This window comes from Lolium rigidum, chromosome 2 (genome assembly GCF_022539505.1).
Source record: "Lolium rigidum isolate FL_2022 chromosome 2, APGP_CSIRO_Lrig_0.1, whole genome shotgun sequence".
NCBI lineage: Eukaryota > Viridiplantae > Streptophyta > Magnoliopsida > Poales > Poaceae > Lolium > Lolium rigidum.
In genome coordinates, this window is record NC_061509.1 from 239,228,585 (window position 1) to 239,244,876 (window position 16,292).

Below are 16,292 nucleotides of genomic sequence, written 5' to 3' on the forward strand. Positions count from 1 at the left end.
TAATGATCATTCCAACTAACCTTATCATTCTCAGCCAATTCTTTTTACCATTCGCTTCTCTTCCATGTTGTAGTGCAGACATGTGGTTCAATTTACTTCTCTTTCATGTATTTTAAAAAAGGTAGGTCTAAGGCATGCGTTAAATTAATAACGCCCGGAAGGGCAGACACTTACAAGATGATGATGGATCAGCTTACAAGACAACAACGCACACAAGCCTGGAGGGAGCCCGCCGTCGAAGAGATACCATCTCGGGCATACTCCAAAGTGCTAGCTGCCATGATCCGTCTCCAAAGCCGAAGAGAGCCCTTGCTCCCTCGCCCTGGATCGAAGGGCGCCGCACCGTTCGGAGTTGCTCACCTAGAGCTCAAACGGAGATCAGGGCCATTGAAACCAGAGAGCAGAGACCAAGCATGACCACCAAAACAGCTCCACCACCAGACCTGAGAGCCCATCTGGTCTGACGCAAGAATCTAGTGCCATGAAGGAACAACAGCTCCAACAAGATATAACCCCCTCGCCCTGCCTCGATAGCCAAGTCGGACACTGCCCGGGGGTGGTTTGCCATTGGGGCCTTTTCCTTTTGTTCACTCAACCCAAATGTAGAGATGAGTTCGTTATTGAAGGGCCAGTTTGGTACCCTAGGCCAATTTGTTGCCTCACTGCGCCATTGAGAAGAACACCTCTACGCGTTACGACGGGTCACGGGCTAGAAATGGCCTGTTGTTTAGTCGTCTAGGCCACCTATTTTTGCACCAGGTAGGGAAGTGAGGCCCCATTGTTTGGTTCCTCGCATGATTTTCCTAACCTCACCTATATAGCAACATGGTGAACTTACCTCACCCATCATAAGCATTGGCACGTCGCCGACCACGAAGCAAGCGACCACCATGGCACCGCCGTTCACGTCGGTCACAAGGATCACCATGTCGCTGACCACGAAGACGAAGACCACCATGACACCGCCAGTCAGAAGCATGGGCACGTCGTCGACCAGGAAGATGAAGACCACCATGGCACCGTCGTTCACGCCGGTCACAAGCATCATCATGTCGCCGACACGAAGACGAAGACCACCATGACTCCGCCGGTCATAAGCATGGGCACGTCGTCGACCACGAAGATGAAGACGACCATGGTACCGTCGTTGCGAAGGTGAGGCCACCAAACGCGCCCGAAGTTGCCCTAGCTTGCTCGCCCTGCCTCGATTGCCGAGTCGGACACGCTGGTAAGTAATTTACGTGGTTGTCCAAATTCAACGAAAGCCAAAGCCGTCATAGTTGCATTCTTGAGTGACCACGTTTGGTCCCGAGCCTTCAGGAAGCCCGAAACTTTCAGATATACTTCAAATGCGTTTTTTTTTAAACTGAACTTCGTTCTCACGTGCTCAGTTTGGTTTTCAAAATTTTAAAATAGTCGCGGGCCGACGGGAGCCGAGATCTATCTTTTATTTATTTCCGTTGCTTCTCATACATCTTACTACAGACCGAAGCATCAGATTGGAGTATCTGAACTGTGATGCAAGGTGCACACATGGGAAAGATGCTACAGACCAAAGCATCAGAGTAGTGCGTCCATTCCAGGACACCTGCAGGCCTTTACCACTGTTATTTTGTCTGCTTCGTCACATGAACGAGAAGTACCTGCATTCTTCTTCCTTTTTGCCGGAGAAAAGTACCTGCATTCTGCTCACAAGAGCCACTCCTCCTGCTGAGTGAATCGTTACTCGCAGAAGAGAGCAGATGACATCACCAGCACAATTCCAGATGACGATCTGCCCCTGATAAAAACCAGATGACGATCTCCATCACAATGCCCAAATTGGGAATTCAAAACACATGTTACTGAAAACAAAACAGGAAGAGACGGCACTAAGCACAGTTCAGGACACTGGTCATGATTCCAAAGAGCAAAACCTAACACAGCCACACATACCTAAACATGTTACAGTACATTCGACTGGAGGGACATCCTCAATATCACAAAATCACATCACAAATACAAAGAGGCAGCTACAAGTTACTATGGGGCTTACCCATCACTCTGCTACTCCTGGTTGCTAACATGACTACAACCTAGCAGCACTAAATAGTCATATCTTGCTCCGAGACCAACCTAATTAGGAGCAATTCTAACCAGGACAATGCTAATTAACAGATACAAATTCTCGGATCATCGTTACAGTGAGGGAGGTTACTGGCTCTCTTCGTCTTCGTCTTCCATCTCCTCCTCATCTTCCTTATTGTCAGAGTCGCTGCCACTCCCAGTACCCGTCGCATCGGCGCCGACATTGTTCTGGTTGTACTGGTAAGAAGGGCGTTGTGAGGCATGAGGATCCTTAAAACGGTACCGGACACGATGATTGCTGCTGGTCGCAACTTCGGTTGCCACAGAGTTTCTCCTGGAAGAACCGTTGCCATCGGCAGCGCCGGCGGCCGCAGCTGGGACTGAATTGCCAACCATAGCAGCCATGGCAAGTGAGATAGGGAGTGTGGCACCGTTGTTGGCCTTGGAGAATTCCGTCTGCATCTTGAGGAAGAACTGCACACGTTGTTCCTCCAGCTCGCGTGCAGCTTCCAGGCGGTCCTGCTCCATCCGGAGCTCATGCTCCCTTTTCGAGGACTCCACACGCTCATACACCTCCCCAAGCCGCCGAATGGCTTGCGCCAGGTCGCGCAGGCCCTGCACCCGGTTGCTGCTGTCCGCTCCATTGGCCGACTCCTCAACGCGATGCCTCTTGCCGTTCACGGCCTCAGCCACTGGTTCCGGCGGGAACCCGTCAGAAGACTCTGACGACGCTGCATCCTGTTGCGGCGATGGCATCCTCCGCTTCATGGCTGACGAGGGAAAGGCCGTGCGGGTGCGCTGAGGGAAGTTGACACGCAGAGACATGGGTGCAGTGCTCCGGTTGCTGGGGTTGGAGGAGCCGGAATTTCCCGCCGCCCCGCCAGAATTGCCGGCGAGCTTCTGCAATGGGGCGAGGAGGTAGTCGAGGCGGTCGAAGAAGGGCCACGAGGAGTCCGACTTAGCCTTCTCGACCTTGTACTTCTTCTTGAGTGTGTCGATGCGGTTCTTGCACTGCACGTCGGACTTGACCGGCTTGGAGTAGCCGTCGCGGGCGGAGACGACCTCGGCGACCTCCTGCCACTGCGGGTGGCGCAGGCTGCCGCGGCCGAGCGCGACGAAGCGCTCGCCCCAGGCGTCGATCAGCGTGGAGGTGGCGCCGTCGCTCCAGGCGTCCTCCCTGCCCCCTCCGCCGCCGCCGCCGCCGCTGGAGGAAGCATGCTTCTGGATGGGGATCGCGAGGGCGAGGTGGCCGGGGGGGACGGCGGCGACGGTGACGGGCTCGGCGATCGGAAGCGGCGAAGGAGAGCGCGACGGGGAGCGCGAAAGCGAAGGCGACGGCGACGGGGAAGCGCCGCCGTCGTCATCCATGTTGCGAGATCTGGACGCCGTCGGCGGCGGCGGTGGGCGAGGGTTTGGGGATATTTCCGGGATGTGGGTAGTGTGGGATGCGGAATTATTCGGGGCTGCTTAGCATTTTGTGGCGTGCGGTGGCCGTCGTGTCCGGCGGCGATGGGAGCTGCTTACCTGGTGCTGCGACGGAGAGGGGACGCCTGTTGGGCTGTTTCTTGCGGGGATGGGCCTCTGGGCTGGCCTGCTTCTGAAAAGCACTCGTGATAGTCGGGAAACCATCTGTAATCTGTAAAAAAAAAGAGACCACCGCCGCCCGCCGGCCTCGCCTAAGCTCTCTGTTCCATCGCACCGGAGATGGCAGGGGCAACCTCGTCGGTGGTTCCCGCTCTCGTCATATGCTGGCTATCGCTCGTCCTTTTGCTGCACAGGTTAGACTCTAGATCTCCAACCTATGGGGGATTCGTATACTGAATTACATTCTGAAGAGAGAGTGGCTTCTTAGCCATTCTCTGTCATGGACATCTCTCAGATTTCATGGACTAGCATGGTCGCCGCGACAGATCCGAGCAAGATTTCGCTCCTAATCATCACCTTCATACCTAGTCGCCGCGCCGCTTGCTTACTTGGGATAATTTTGGTGGGGGTAATGATTCTAAATGTTCTTGGGGCTAGCCATATATTAATTCTTGAAGTTTTTTTTTTTGCGAATGATATTAATTCTTGAAGTTGAAGCAGGGTTCATACTTCACTGGAATCGAATTGAATCCAGTCTCTGTTTAGGAATGCTTGTGTGGCGCATGTAGTCGCTGGAGGAAGTGCATGTGTACTCTTGTGTAATCTGATTATCTGAGTCACGTCCGCATGAATGTGTGGTGAACTGACAAGTGGTGTGGGGGACTTTGTATCTGGTTAATACAGGTGCCGGATCTGTGGGGCTGTGGATAGGGAGAGGACACTGGCCATGATCAAGCCGGATGGTTTGTCTGGTAACTACACCGACAAAATCAAGGAGGCCATCTTGGAGTCTGGATTTGACATCGTCCAAGAGGCAGTCGTCCTGCTGGATGCAGAGAGGGCATCCCTCTTCTATGCTGAGCATGCCGAGAGAAGCTTCTTCGACAGCCTAGTGAAGTATATGACGAGGTATGTTGTTCAAACGGATTTGTGTATTTTGTTCCTCTCCTGTGAAAACGAAGGACAGTGTGAATCATATGATATGTTTTCTTTGTGAACGAAATGTATCAAGATGCTTAACTTAATGTGTGATGACGATTATCGTAGGAATTTTTTATGTATTTTTCCATCTCATAGCATGGTAGTTAGGAAAATGCCACACAGAATGTTGGAAATAGTTGTTTTATTGTGCAACTCCTCTTTTAAAGTGTGCTCCATCAGTACCCGGCACTGAGCTGAATTTGTTTCTTTAGTTGCTTTGTATGAGAAAACCAAGCAGTATCTGAAAACATGCCCACTTCATCCTGATGGTTCTATCTGGACGGGCATTTTGTTGCATAATTCGGTAAGCATGCTCACATTGCATCATAGTAAAATCAGACAGTAGTTCACATCAAATCTTGCTCCACTGAAGTCTGAGCATTTTGGTTTCTTGTTTCATTTGACTCTCTGGCCTACCATCCCTTAACAATGCAAGCAGCCCGTGACATGATTGTTTATGTTTGTTCTGATATTCAGTGGTCCAGTTCATGCTATGGTTCTGGAAAGGCATGATGCGGTCTCACACTGGCGAGCTTTGATAGGGCCAACTGATGCAAGAAAGGCTAAAGCTTCACATCCTAACAGGTTAAGAACTACCGTCTTTCTTTATTTGTTGATAGCACATTGTGTGAGATCAATGATAACTCCAGTGCAATATTATTAGTAACTACTAGTAGCAATGTTCCATGGAAACCTTACCGTACTTTTTCATCACCCAAGTGTCTGTGATACATGTCTCGTAGCACTGAGATTAACCTACGCAAACCTTAATATGTTCACTCTTCTTTCTATGCTGGTGCCTTTTATGTTACTCACGAACACCACATTTTTCATTACAGCATTAGAGCAATGTGTGGATTGGACTCTGAAAAAAACTGCATGCATGGCTCAGATTCACTGCATTCTGCAGCCAGAGAAATTTCATTTTTCTTCAGAGATGCTAAATCTGGTAGAGTCTTTGCTTTTGTATCATAAGTTATGGAGGTCACCTTGAATTTTCTGACCTTTATTACTATAATAATGCAGAAACCGTGGAACATGACGAGCTGTAGATAATATAGACGTGTGTCCTCCAGAGGCATGTAACTTTGAAAGTTTGAGCGGCCCTTCAAACTGTTGTGCATCAAAATGAGGCTAGTCCACATCAAATTTCTCCACTTGGTAGCTTCATGTCTACAGACTGGTTGCCTAAAGCTACGATGTTGAAATCACCATGAAGAATCTTTTTCGAGAATCCCCATCCATCTGATTGAAGTGCCCCCATGAAAAATGTAATCGGCTGTACTAGATACTATGAATTTAGTATTAATACTGAGCGGCTTGATCATGCCAGTGTTGTTTATCAAATACTGTCACTTGTTGGTTCTCAGAATGCAAGTCCAGATGCCATTTGCTGAAAATAACATGCTTCAGTACCATCAAATTATCTCTGCTGTAGATTTATCCAAGGGTACTATTTTACCTTGCCCTCATTGATAATACTGAAATCATATTTTAAAAGTTTCAAACAAATATAATAAATCTACGCGTAATCAATGATGTATTTTACAAACATGCAAAATCACAGTGCGAAATTCTTAGTATTATGGCCTATACAAAAAAATGAAAAAATCTAATAAAATTTGGTGATTTGAAAACATGTACTTAAATCTACACTTTGGTCTTTTTTTGTGTAGCTCTGAATACAAAGCATTTAAAACTGATATTTTACACATTTGGAGGATACACCATTGGGTACATCCGGATTTTTTTCACGTTTAATTGAAAACTCATAAATATGATTTTCGTTTTTTAAATAATAGGACCACTTGATCTCGGGAGCCAAAAAATCCCCACTCTACATCTAACATTCATCTTGCAATGGACTTGGATATAACCAACAACTTTAGATTAGCTTCCCACCAAAAAGAGCCAAAAAAATTGGGCCCTCATAAATCTTGCCATTTGAATAATTGGTGTTCCAGCCAAAGATTCACCCAAGTTATGTTCACCTTATTGAGGAATTTATGTAGGTTCTTTAGCTTTGCTGTTGTTAAAAACCCCAAACCTCCATGTTGCTTAGGAGTATAAATTGTGGACAAGGTACCGGAGCAGGTCTTTTATCTTTCAAGACAAGCATTCTCCAAAGACGGTGCCTAATATGTTAGATAACTTGTTTCTTTATGTCACTAGAATAGAATATCATGACAACACATGGAAAAAAATAGGAAGGGATAATAATACTTAACTAGTTCCAGCTTGCCAATAGTAGTCAGAAAATCTGCAATTTCACACAATCTTCTTTCTACCCTGTTGCCTTTCCCTAGAATTCGCGCTACCATCCACTCTACCGCCTCTTCGTTGCCTCATCTCTTGCACCTCACACCTCAAGGTCTATTATCGTGGTGGAGCACGAGTGACTGTCGATGCTAGTAGAGGAGCACAAGCAACTCTCGATCCTTGCGGAGGAGAAAGAGAGACTAGAGGTGGAAACTAGTCAGCGAGATGCCAGTGTGTGGTTGGCCAATGACGGTACAAGGGACCATGATAGTGGCGGGAGTGCGTAGAGTGTCTAGTGCGCGTCTAGCCAAAGGTGAATTTTTTCTTGGTATTGCCGCCATTACAAGATCTGGATAGTTGGGAGGATCAAGAGATGGGAGGCGGGTGATTCTATAAATTTCTAGTCGTCCTCTTCTATTTGGGGCAGTAGCTCTCAGCCATATGCAAACTTAAAAGTCCGAAGAGAAAAATAAAGCATTCCATAATAAAAATATAATAAAATAAAATAAAGGAAACCGTTGTTATGAACATGCTTAGTGAACGTACACAATCTGTCCTTTTTCTTTTTGCACCATGATGTATATGTATTTTCCCAAAAGTTTCGCATGTTAGTGCATTTCACTGATAGAATACTCCCTCTGTGCTAAATTGTAGTAGTAAAACATGTGTTAGAGCATCTCTAACAGACCCCGTAAACACGCGAACTAAAAACCCGAAATTCAGTTCACCGAACTTATGTTTACGGGTCGAAAATCGCTGGCGCAGAATAGAGCCCGACTATGGGCCCTTTTGTTGTGGCTTTTTTTGGCTTTTTGGCTTTGGCAAAAACCAAAACTGCTTTTTTGGCTTTTGGATTTTGGAAGCCAAAAACAAAGATTCTATTCTTTTGGCTTCCAAAACCCAAAAGCCAAAAAAGCACCTAAGCCAAAAAGCCAAAAAAAGCCACAACAAAAGGGCCCATAGTTTTACAGTTTTGGTTTACGGGCTCTGTTCTGCACCAGCGGCTTCCGAACCCATAAAGGGCAGGATTTTTCATAAAATTCATATGCAACACATACAATAATCGATCATAATCAATCAAATAATCATCCAAATTATTACAACAGATAAACAAATGTATGAACCAAATTATTACAACAGTTTTGGAAAATTTGAATATGAAAAATGTCTCAACCAAATTACAATAATTATGGGAAAATTGAACAAATGAACAAATATCTCAACAATGATACATCTCACACATACAAATGGAATGGTAGGATCAAAAGCGATGGGTATGTCGCTGCCAATGGTGCATTTTCAGATCACAAACGAGTTGGGCATAGATACTAGCATTCTCAATCTGCTGATGCGTTTCAAAGAAAGCTTCAATGCGATCCGGATTGCGTTGGGGTTCCACTCGTGTGCCAACGTTGTCATAGAAGCAGGGCAGGTTTAACTCTCTTTCATCCTCGATGATCATGTTGTGAAGAATCACACAACATGTCATGATGTTCACAAGGGTTTTTTGTCCCAAAACCAGGATGGGCCACGAACAATGGTAAACTGAAAGTATAGAGATGGTAAACCTAGAGGGGGGGGTGAATAGGTTTCTACAGATTTTAATTCTTTCTTTGCAATATTAGGCTTTGCGGAATATAAAGATGAGCCTAATGCAAACTAGGTGAAGCAACCTATATGAGGATACAACTAACTCGAGCATGAAGGCTCTCACGAGCGGTTAAATCACAAGTAAGGAGTTCGGTTAGAGATAACCGATAGCACGCGGAGACGAGGATGTATTCCCGTGTTCCCTTGCTTTGCAACAAGGTACGTCACGTTTGGAGGAGTGGAGGTCCCACGAAGGATTCCCCGCGCCACGAAGGCTCACCCTATTCTCCGGAGCCTATCCCACGAAGGAATAGCTCACTCACTTGTGGTAGACTTTGAGGTAGCCTCCAAACCTTCACAATCTTGCCCGGAGCAAATCCACAGCCCGGATGCTTCCGGACTCCTCTTGCCCACCTAGGGTTTCCAAGGAACCCTAGGAAGCAAGCTTCTCAATGAATACAAGGGGGAATGAGATTTGACTTGGTAGAACGGTAGATCGGGTCCTCCTCTAATGATTCCCCGGAGGGATTTGAGTTTGGGTGGAGGAGGAGGGAGATCTGAGGCTTTTGGTGTTTCTAGCAATGGAGTAAGAGAGAGAGAGCTCAAGAACAACTTGTAGTATGTTGCCTAACTGTTCAGAGGTAGGAGAAGGCCTATTTATAGTGTTCTTCGAAATATGGCCGTTGGTCACTTGCCACATCGACGGATTCGTCGAGGAACCCGGTCGGCCGGATTTGGCGCCGGACAGGCCGGTCGACAGCCCGGCCGGACCGGGCCACGGACCAGCGGCCGGTTTCCAACCGGGCCGGGACCGGGTCTTGACCGGGCAGGCGTCTGAGGTTACTGGATGGCGCCCGGATGGCACAGGCGCAAAGGCCGGTTGCTGACCGGGCCGCTCGGTCTGGTGCCCTGTCCGACCGGGCCATGGACCGGAGCAGCCGGTCCAAACCGGGCTGGCGACCGGACGCCGACCGGAGGGCTTGCCCTTCTTTCTCGGAACATGCCCGGATGGCACCGGTTCGGGTCCGGTTGGTGACCGGGCTGTCCGGTGCCGGGGCGGTCCGGCCGGATCCGTGGCCGGCCGAGGCTACGAAAAACTTGCTGATTTTTCGTCGAATTGGGGGTCTCCCGTTGCCTTTTTGTTCCATTGCTACACCATCATACCTCTTTGGCTAATACCTGAAAGTCATCTTGTAGACATGTATTAGTCCAAATACTCTAGCACGGTGTCATAGATACCAAAATAATGGATAAGGGTAAAATACCCTTACAATCTCCCCCTTTTGGTATACGATGACAAACCGAGCTACAGTTACATATAGATATTATGATAAGCTCTAAACCTTGATTCCATATAAGATATTACGACGACTCCCCCATAATGTGTGCACTTGGAGAATTTGCGTTTGAATGCAAAGTGCACCATTTGTGGAATATGAGAAGCTCCCCCAATATCTTTAGGAAACAAGCATGGTATGGACAAGTATATCAAGATATATAAGCATAAAGCATGATTATCCATAAAGCATGATTATCCTAACATAGAGTAGCACACATAATAGTCGTCCATACATATCCATACATGAATTATTCAAAGTAGCAAATGGTTCTTGAGAAATCAAAGCAAATACGCACAAGCCATATAAAATCCAAATAAAGCAACTCCCATGGCTTGTGACAATCAAAGAACCCCGTGATTCTAGACTCTACTCTCTTCTCCCCCTTTGGCATCGGAACACCAAAAAGGCGAAGAAAATAGGAGAGATGCTAGCGCCCCATCAATAGAACTCGTGCCCCGCGGATGGAGAGCTGCCATCACCATCCTCATCGTCATCCTATTCATCATCATCCTCGCCATTGTCATCCTCATCACCTTCATCTTCTTCATCATCAGCATCAGCATGAGGTGCACGAGCAGGTCTAGGAGGAGGAGCACCAAAGTACAAGGAAGGATCAAAGTTCTGGAACATCTCATCAGAAAGGAGAGGCATCTCCCAGTTTGGTGCGTGGACAGGCTCCAACTCAGGGCCAGGAGGAGGGACAGGTACATTCCTAGTAGCCATGAACTCATTTTGGCGCCTCCTGGTCTCTTGGTTCAAAGAAAGACTTTGATGTGCAACATCATTGGTATTTTTGCACATCAGCCATAAGCTAGAGAAGAACCGTGAGACACCATGCTTTGGGCGCCTAGAGTAGCTGGAGCTAGCATGGTCATGGCGTTCCTTGGACCGGCGCTCAGAAGGCATCATGTCAGCAACATCCGGTCTATCACCTTGGGCAGGTACCTTGAAAGCTTCCATCCTAACCCGCTCACCTTGAGTATTGAGAGGTGCGGGCACAACCTGGTTGATGAGCAGCTGAACGTACTGGGCAAGATTAGGAGTCAACCGTTCGCGAACACAGCGCGGTAACTCACAGTAGATGAGATCACAGCCATCAATAAGTTTCCGGTGCTCAGGGTGACATTAGTACATCAAGTTCAGATGATATGCACGGCATTCACTTGTATCGCCGGACTTGCTGATGAGAGTCTCACGGAATAGCTTGGCAAGTATAAGGTAGGAGTAGTACATGCCAGAGATGGTGGGAGGTCCAGTGTGGGTTCCGGAGGATAGCAAAAGGCAATGTCCCCTCCGGTGAACCTGTCGAGAATATATCTTGAAACCGAAGCACTCGCCTCCACCAAACCCCAAGGCTTCACGAAATCAAGATAGTTGCAAGTGTATTTCTGTTTGCCGGTCATCCAAGTCATAGTCCGAGCTGCATCATCATGGAAAAAGACGTGCGGTGAAACTGTCTCACCAAGGTTGGACAATAGCACCCATCGATAGGTGTCAAGCACATAAGATCATACAACCCCATCCGCCTCAAGGTCTCAACCACAAAGCGAAACTTGGTGGCTTCATACATTCCAATGACATCCTTGATGGCCTTGGGCATAACAATGGTGCCTTTCTTCATGTGCTCTTGGGAGTTATAGTAGTCGTCCCACATGACTTGCTGTGTCTTGGTCCAGAAAAACTTATCTCCCCCTGTGTAAGTGGGTTCCTCAAAGCGATAGGGGTTGGACTCTCTGAGTCTTCTCCATGCACCAATATGTACATCACCAACATGGAACTCTGACAGAACCTCATCATCATCCTGTGCTGCATGTTTATCTTTCCTCTTCTTGCGAGATGTCTTGGTTCGGCCCCTAGCCGAGCTGCCACCGGTGGGGCTGAGGTGCACGACCACTAGTACGGCGTGGTGGGTGTCCTGCATGCCTCCCTCTCTTGGCAGTGGTGTCACGGTCCTCACCGCTCCAGTCTCCTGTGAATAAGCAATATAGGGCGAGGAGAGCAATGAGGTAAGTGTACATGTCATCGGCATATATGAGGAAGCCAAAAGCATAGCCTATATCCAAGTGTTTCGACGAGATCATGCGAAAAAGCTGGGCGAGCCGGCGCGAGGGCCGGTCCGACCGGACGACGGAGCCGGACGAGCCGGTTGGCCATCCGGTTGACCGGGCGTTGCGCCGGACCAGCCGGTTGAGAGGCCGGTCGGCCGGGCTGTAAGCCGGGTCGTGCTTGAGTTGTGATGTTTGCCCAGAAATTCGACACAAAATCATGCAAAAACTCACAAACTTGAACATAGATTATACCAGGAGAGTGAACAATGTGCATAGGAGGGGTGTGACACTCTAGGTGGCATGAGGACTTACTAACCCTAACCCTAACCCTAACTTTTCTCAACTTTCCTCAAAAATGGGCAATGGGAGAGGGAAAGCAAGAGGGAGAGGGATAGGGAGAAAGATTTACCCGAAGACATCGTCCTTTTTGCCCAAGTGAGCAGGAAGAACTCGTGAAGAAAGGCTTGAGGACCAAATCCCCTAGATCTCCCAAAATAGCTTGAGAGGGACCAAATCCTTTGGTGAAGAGGCTTGAGAGATCCCGATCTATGGTTGTGTGAAGTTTGGGGAGAAACTAGTGGTGGGAAGTGCCTAGGGCGTGGTGGAGATGGTGGAGGCGGCGGCCATGGAGGTTTGAGAGGTGGGGGATAATGAGGAAGAAGATCCCCAAGGGGTATCCTCTCCCAAGACATAACAGCCCGCACGGCCGGTCGGGCACCCGGTCGACCGGGCCAGACGCCGGACGACCGGCGCAAAGGCCGGTCCGGCCAGGGCCGGTGACCGGCCAGAGTCAATTTGCCCAAAAATGTGTCATTTTGCCTCGTTTTGCCCCTATTCTTTGTGTAAATGTGTGTGAGTGCTCAGATGATGACATGTACATATAGATAGATAGATGATGATGAGATGAGCATAGACATGGGGTTGGAAACACAAAGTTCTCTAGGCATACCCATTGGAATGATCCAAATAAAATATAAATAGCGACAATGGGTATGATTCGAAGTATATTTATATCAAGAATCATAAGTCATTTTGAAATGATTTTTGCAATAAGATCATTTGGCCTTGTATAGTCAAATCAAGTTGTAATGAAGGCTCAATGAGGGGCGGGGGATTACTCCCCCTATGTGAAAGCGCAAATGTCATGAGACCTCGAAGAGACATGCTTGGGTCCATATAATGACATTGGGTCTATTTATGTTGCACACATAGGTATGCATCTTACCAAGACATGGTAGGATGACTATCCCCATATGTGCTATGCCTCTAAGCTAGATAGCAAGATAAATGCAAGAATATAGTGCAAGAAGTTAATCAATCCAAGTTTTTAGGATCAAGAATACCAAGTTCTCCTCTCAAGTTAACAAAGCGGACTTCATCCAAAGGCTTAGTGAAAATATCCGCCAATTGGTAGGTTGTTCCCACATGAGTGAGAGCAATATCCTTATTGGCAACATGATCACGTAGGAAGTGATGGCGAATGTCAATATGTTTGGTGCGACAATGTTGAACCGGGTTATTGGCGATCTTAATTGCACTTTCATTGTCACAAAGAAGAGGCACCGTACCAAGAGACACACCATAGTCTTTCAAGGTTTGCTTCATCCATAACAATTGAGTGCAACAAGATGCCGCGGATATGTATTCGGCTTCGGCGGTGGATAAGGCGGTGGAGTTTTGTTTCTTGGATGACCAACTCACCAATGACCGGCCAATAAATTGGCAAGCCCCGAGGTAGACTTCCGGTCAACCTTATCACCGGCCCAATCGGAATCCGAGTAGCCAATGAGTTCAAAGGTTGACCCCTTTGGATACCATAGCCCGAGAGTAGGAGTGAGAACAAGGTATCTTAGAATCCGTTTGACCGCCATTAAATGGCTCTCCTTGGGAGCGGATTGAAAACGAGCACACATCCCTACACTTAGCATGATATCCGGCCTAGAGGCACAAAGGTAGAGCAAGGATCCTATCATGGAGCGGTATACCTTTATGTCCACATCCTTCTCACCGTCACATGAACCAAGTTGCCCCTTTACGGGCATGGGTGTCTTCATTGGGCTTGCATTGGTCATGTTGAATTTCTTGAGCATGTCCTTCACATACTTTTCTTGAGAGATGAAGGTGCCTTTTGCAAGTTGCCTCACTTGGAAGCCTAGGAAGAACTTCAACTCTCCCATCATGGACATCTCAAATTTCCTAGTCATCAATAGCTCAAAAGCTTTGTTATGGTTGGGGTTAGTTCCACCAAAGATAATATCATCAACATATATTTGACATATAAATAAGCCACCCCCTTTAACCCGTTTGGTGAAAAGGGTGGAATCGACCAGTTTCCATACAAAACCCATCATGTAGTAAGAAATCCCTAAGGAACTCATACCAAGCACGTGGAGCTTGCTTGAGACCGTAGAGTGCCTTATGGAGTAAATACACGTGGTTGGGTCGGCATGGGTCTTGAAACTCGGGGGTTGAGCCACATATGCGGTTTATTTTAGAGGACCATTTAAAAATGCACTTTTCACATCCATTTGAAATAATTTGAAATTGTGGAAAGATGCAAATGCAAGCAAAAGACGAATAGCTTCAAGACGGGCTACCGGCGCAAAGGTATCCTCAAAGTCCATACCTTCTATTTGGGCAAACCCTTGCGCCACTAACCTTGCTTTGTTTCGTATGACAATGCCATTCTCATCTTGCTTGTTCTTGAACACCCATTTGGTCCCAATAACATTGATGCGATGATCTTTGGGTCTCTCAACTAGAGACCATACTTCATTACGAGTGAAACACTCCAATTCTTCTTGCATGGCAATTACCCAATCCGGATCGACCAAGGCTTCATGTACCTTAAGTGGTTCAAAACTAGACACGAAAGCATGATGTTGACAATAAGTGATAAGTAATGCATGGTGTCTACGAGTTACCACTCCTCTTGAGATGCTACCAAGGACTTGATCCACTTTCATGTCACTTGCCCTTGTAGCGGCCTTGATCTTCCGAATGGTTCCTTCATGATCAATGAATTCATCTCTTGCTAGTACTTGATCATGAGGGACCACTTGAGCTTGATCATGAGTTGAGGATGTTTCTTGATCATCATCATGGTCTTGCTCCGTGGAATGAGGATCTTCTTCTTGTTCTTCGGAACGTGACTCATCTTGAGTAGAGGATGATTCTTGAGTTGCACTTGATGGTTCGGCATGAGTTGAGCTAGGCTCCTCTTGTGGCGTGCTTGATACATCTACTCCATCATCTTGATCATCATTATGAACTTCCATGGGCCGGATGTGTCCAATGCCCATATGCTTGATGGCACTAGATGGATCATCATCATTACCTGCAACACATGGATCAAATTGCTCCACTTGGGAGCCATTATCCTCCAAGAACACCACGTCACAAGATACTTCAATAGTCCGGTGGAACGGTTGTAGTATCTATAGGCGTGAGAGTTCTCCGCATATCCAACAAATATACCCTCTATGGTTCTAGTTTCAAATTTACCGAGCTTTCCTTTGTTGTTCTTAACAAGGCATTTGCATCCAAAGACACGAATATACATGACATTAGGCTTGTTACCGGTAAGAAGCTCGTATGGAGTTTTGTTGTGGAGGGGACGGAGGAAGAGCCGATTGGAGTAGTGGACGGCCGTAGAGATGGCTTCTCCCCAAAAGTTGTGGGGTGAGTTGAATTCACTCAACATGGTTCTTGCCATCTCAATGATAGTCCGGTTCTTCCTTTCAACAACACCATTTTGTTGAGGGGTGTATGGCGCTGAAAACTCATGCTTGATGCCCTCATCATCAACAAACTCTTGCATAGTATAGTTCTTGAACTCGGTGCCATTGTCGGTCCTAATCGCCTTGATCTCGGATTCATATGTACGTTGAGCTTTCTTGGCGAAGGTGATGAACTCTCTATGTGTCTCATCCTTAGACTTAAGGAGAAAGACCCAAGAGTATCTTGAGTAATCATCAACAATGACGAGTCCATACTTGCTTCCACCAAGAGTATCATAATGTGATGGCCCAAAGAGATCCAAATGGAGGAGCTCCAGAGGCCTAGATGTGGTGACAATACTCTTGATAGGATGTTTCTTCTTGAGTTGTTTTCCGGCTACACATGCACTTGCATACACGATCTTTCTCAAAAGAAATGCCGGTTAGTCCAACAATGTGCTCACCCTTTAGGAGTTGTTTAAGATTTCTCATGTTAACATGACCAAGGTGGCGATGCCACAACCATCCTTCATCATGCTTGGCCGCCATTAGACATGTGGAGGGAGAGGGGCTCTCTTTCAAGAGGTCAACCACATAAAGGTTGTTCTCCACATGTCCAACAAGGACCAATTTGAGATTGTCACTCCTAAAGACTTGCACATAATACTTAGTAAAATATGAATTGTAACCGGCATCGGCAAGAT

The 16,292-nt window shown here is 47.1% G+C and overlaps 2 protein-coding genes across 2 annotated transcripts; one reads left to right on the forward strand and one right to left on the reverse strand.

Moving 5' to 3' along the window:
* Positions 1 to 1,868: 1,868 nt before the first annotated feature.
* Positions 1,869 to 3,573, reverse strand: LOC124688385 (trihelix transcription factor ASIL1-like). Its single transcript, XM_047222072.1, has one exon. The coding sequence runs from the start codon at positions 3,433 to 3,435 to the stop codon at positions 2,194 to 2,196; it is 1,242 nt and encodes a 413-aa protein (XP_047078028.1). The 5' UTR covers positions 3,436 to 3,573; the 3' UTR covers positions 1,869 to 2,193.
* Positions 3,574 to 3,706: 133 nt separating this feature from the next.
* LOC124688386 (probable nucleoside diphosphate kinase 5) lies at positions 3,707 to 5,979 on the forward strand. Its single transcript, XM_047222073.1, has 5 exons — positions 3,707 to 3,845; positions 4,336 to 4,560; positions 5,110 to 5,217; positions 5,472 to 5,581; positions 5,659 to 5,979. Exons 1-5 carry the CDS (start codon positions 3,772 to 3,774, stop codon positions 5,682 to 5,684), a joined length of 543 nt encoding a protein of 180 aa, XP_047078029.1. The 5' UTR covers positions 3,707 to 3,771; the 3' UTR covers positions 5,685 to 5,979.
* Positions 5,980 to 16,292: the final 10,313 nt, after the last annotated feature.

What these genes read in the sequence shown, in the direction of transcription:
- LOC124688385 (XM_047222072.1), bottom strand. Translation starts at nt 3,435, where the DNA reads ATGGATGACGACGGCGGCGCTTCCCCGTCGCCGTCGCCTTCGCTTTCG.
- LOC124688386 (XM_047222073.1), top strand. Translation starts at nt 3,772, where the DNA reads ATGGCAGGGGCAACCTCGTCGGTGGTTCCCGCTCTCGTCATATGCTGG. An exon ending in CTCGTCCTTTTGCTGCACAG is followed by an intron (nt 3,846 to 4,335) that starts GTTAGACTCTAG and finishes TGGTTAATACAG; the next exon opens with GTGCCGGATCTGTGGGGCTG. An exon ending in AAAGCTTCACATCCTAACAG is followed by an intron (nt 5,218 to 5,471) that starts GTTAAGAACTAC and finishes TTTTCATTACAG; the next exon opens with CATTAGAGCAATGTGTGGAT.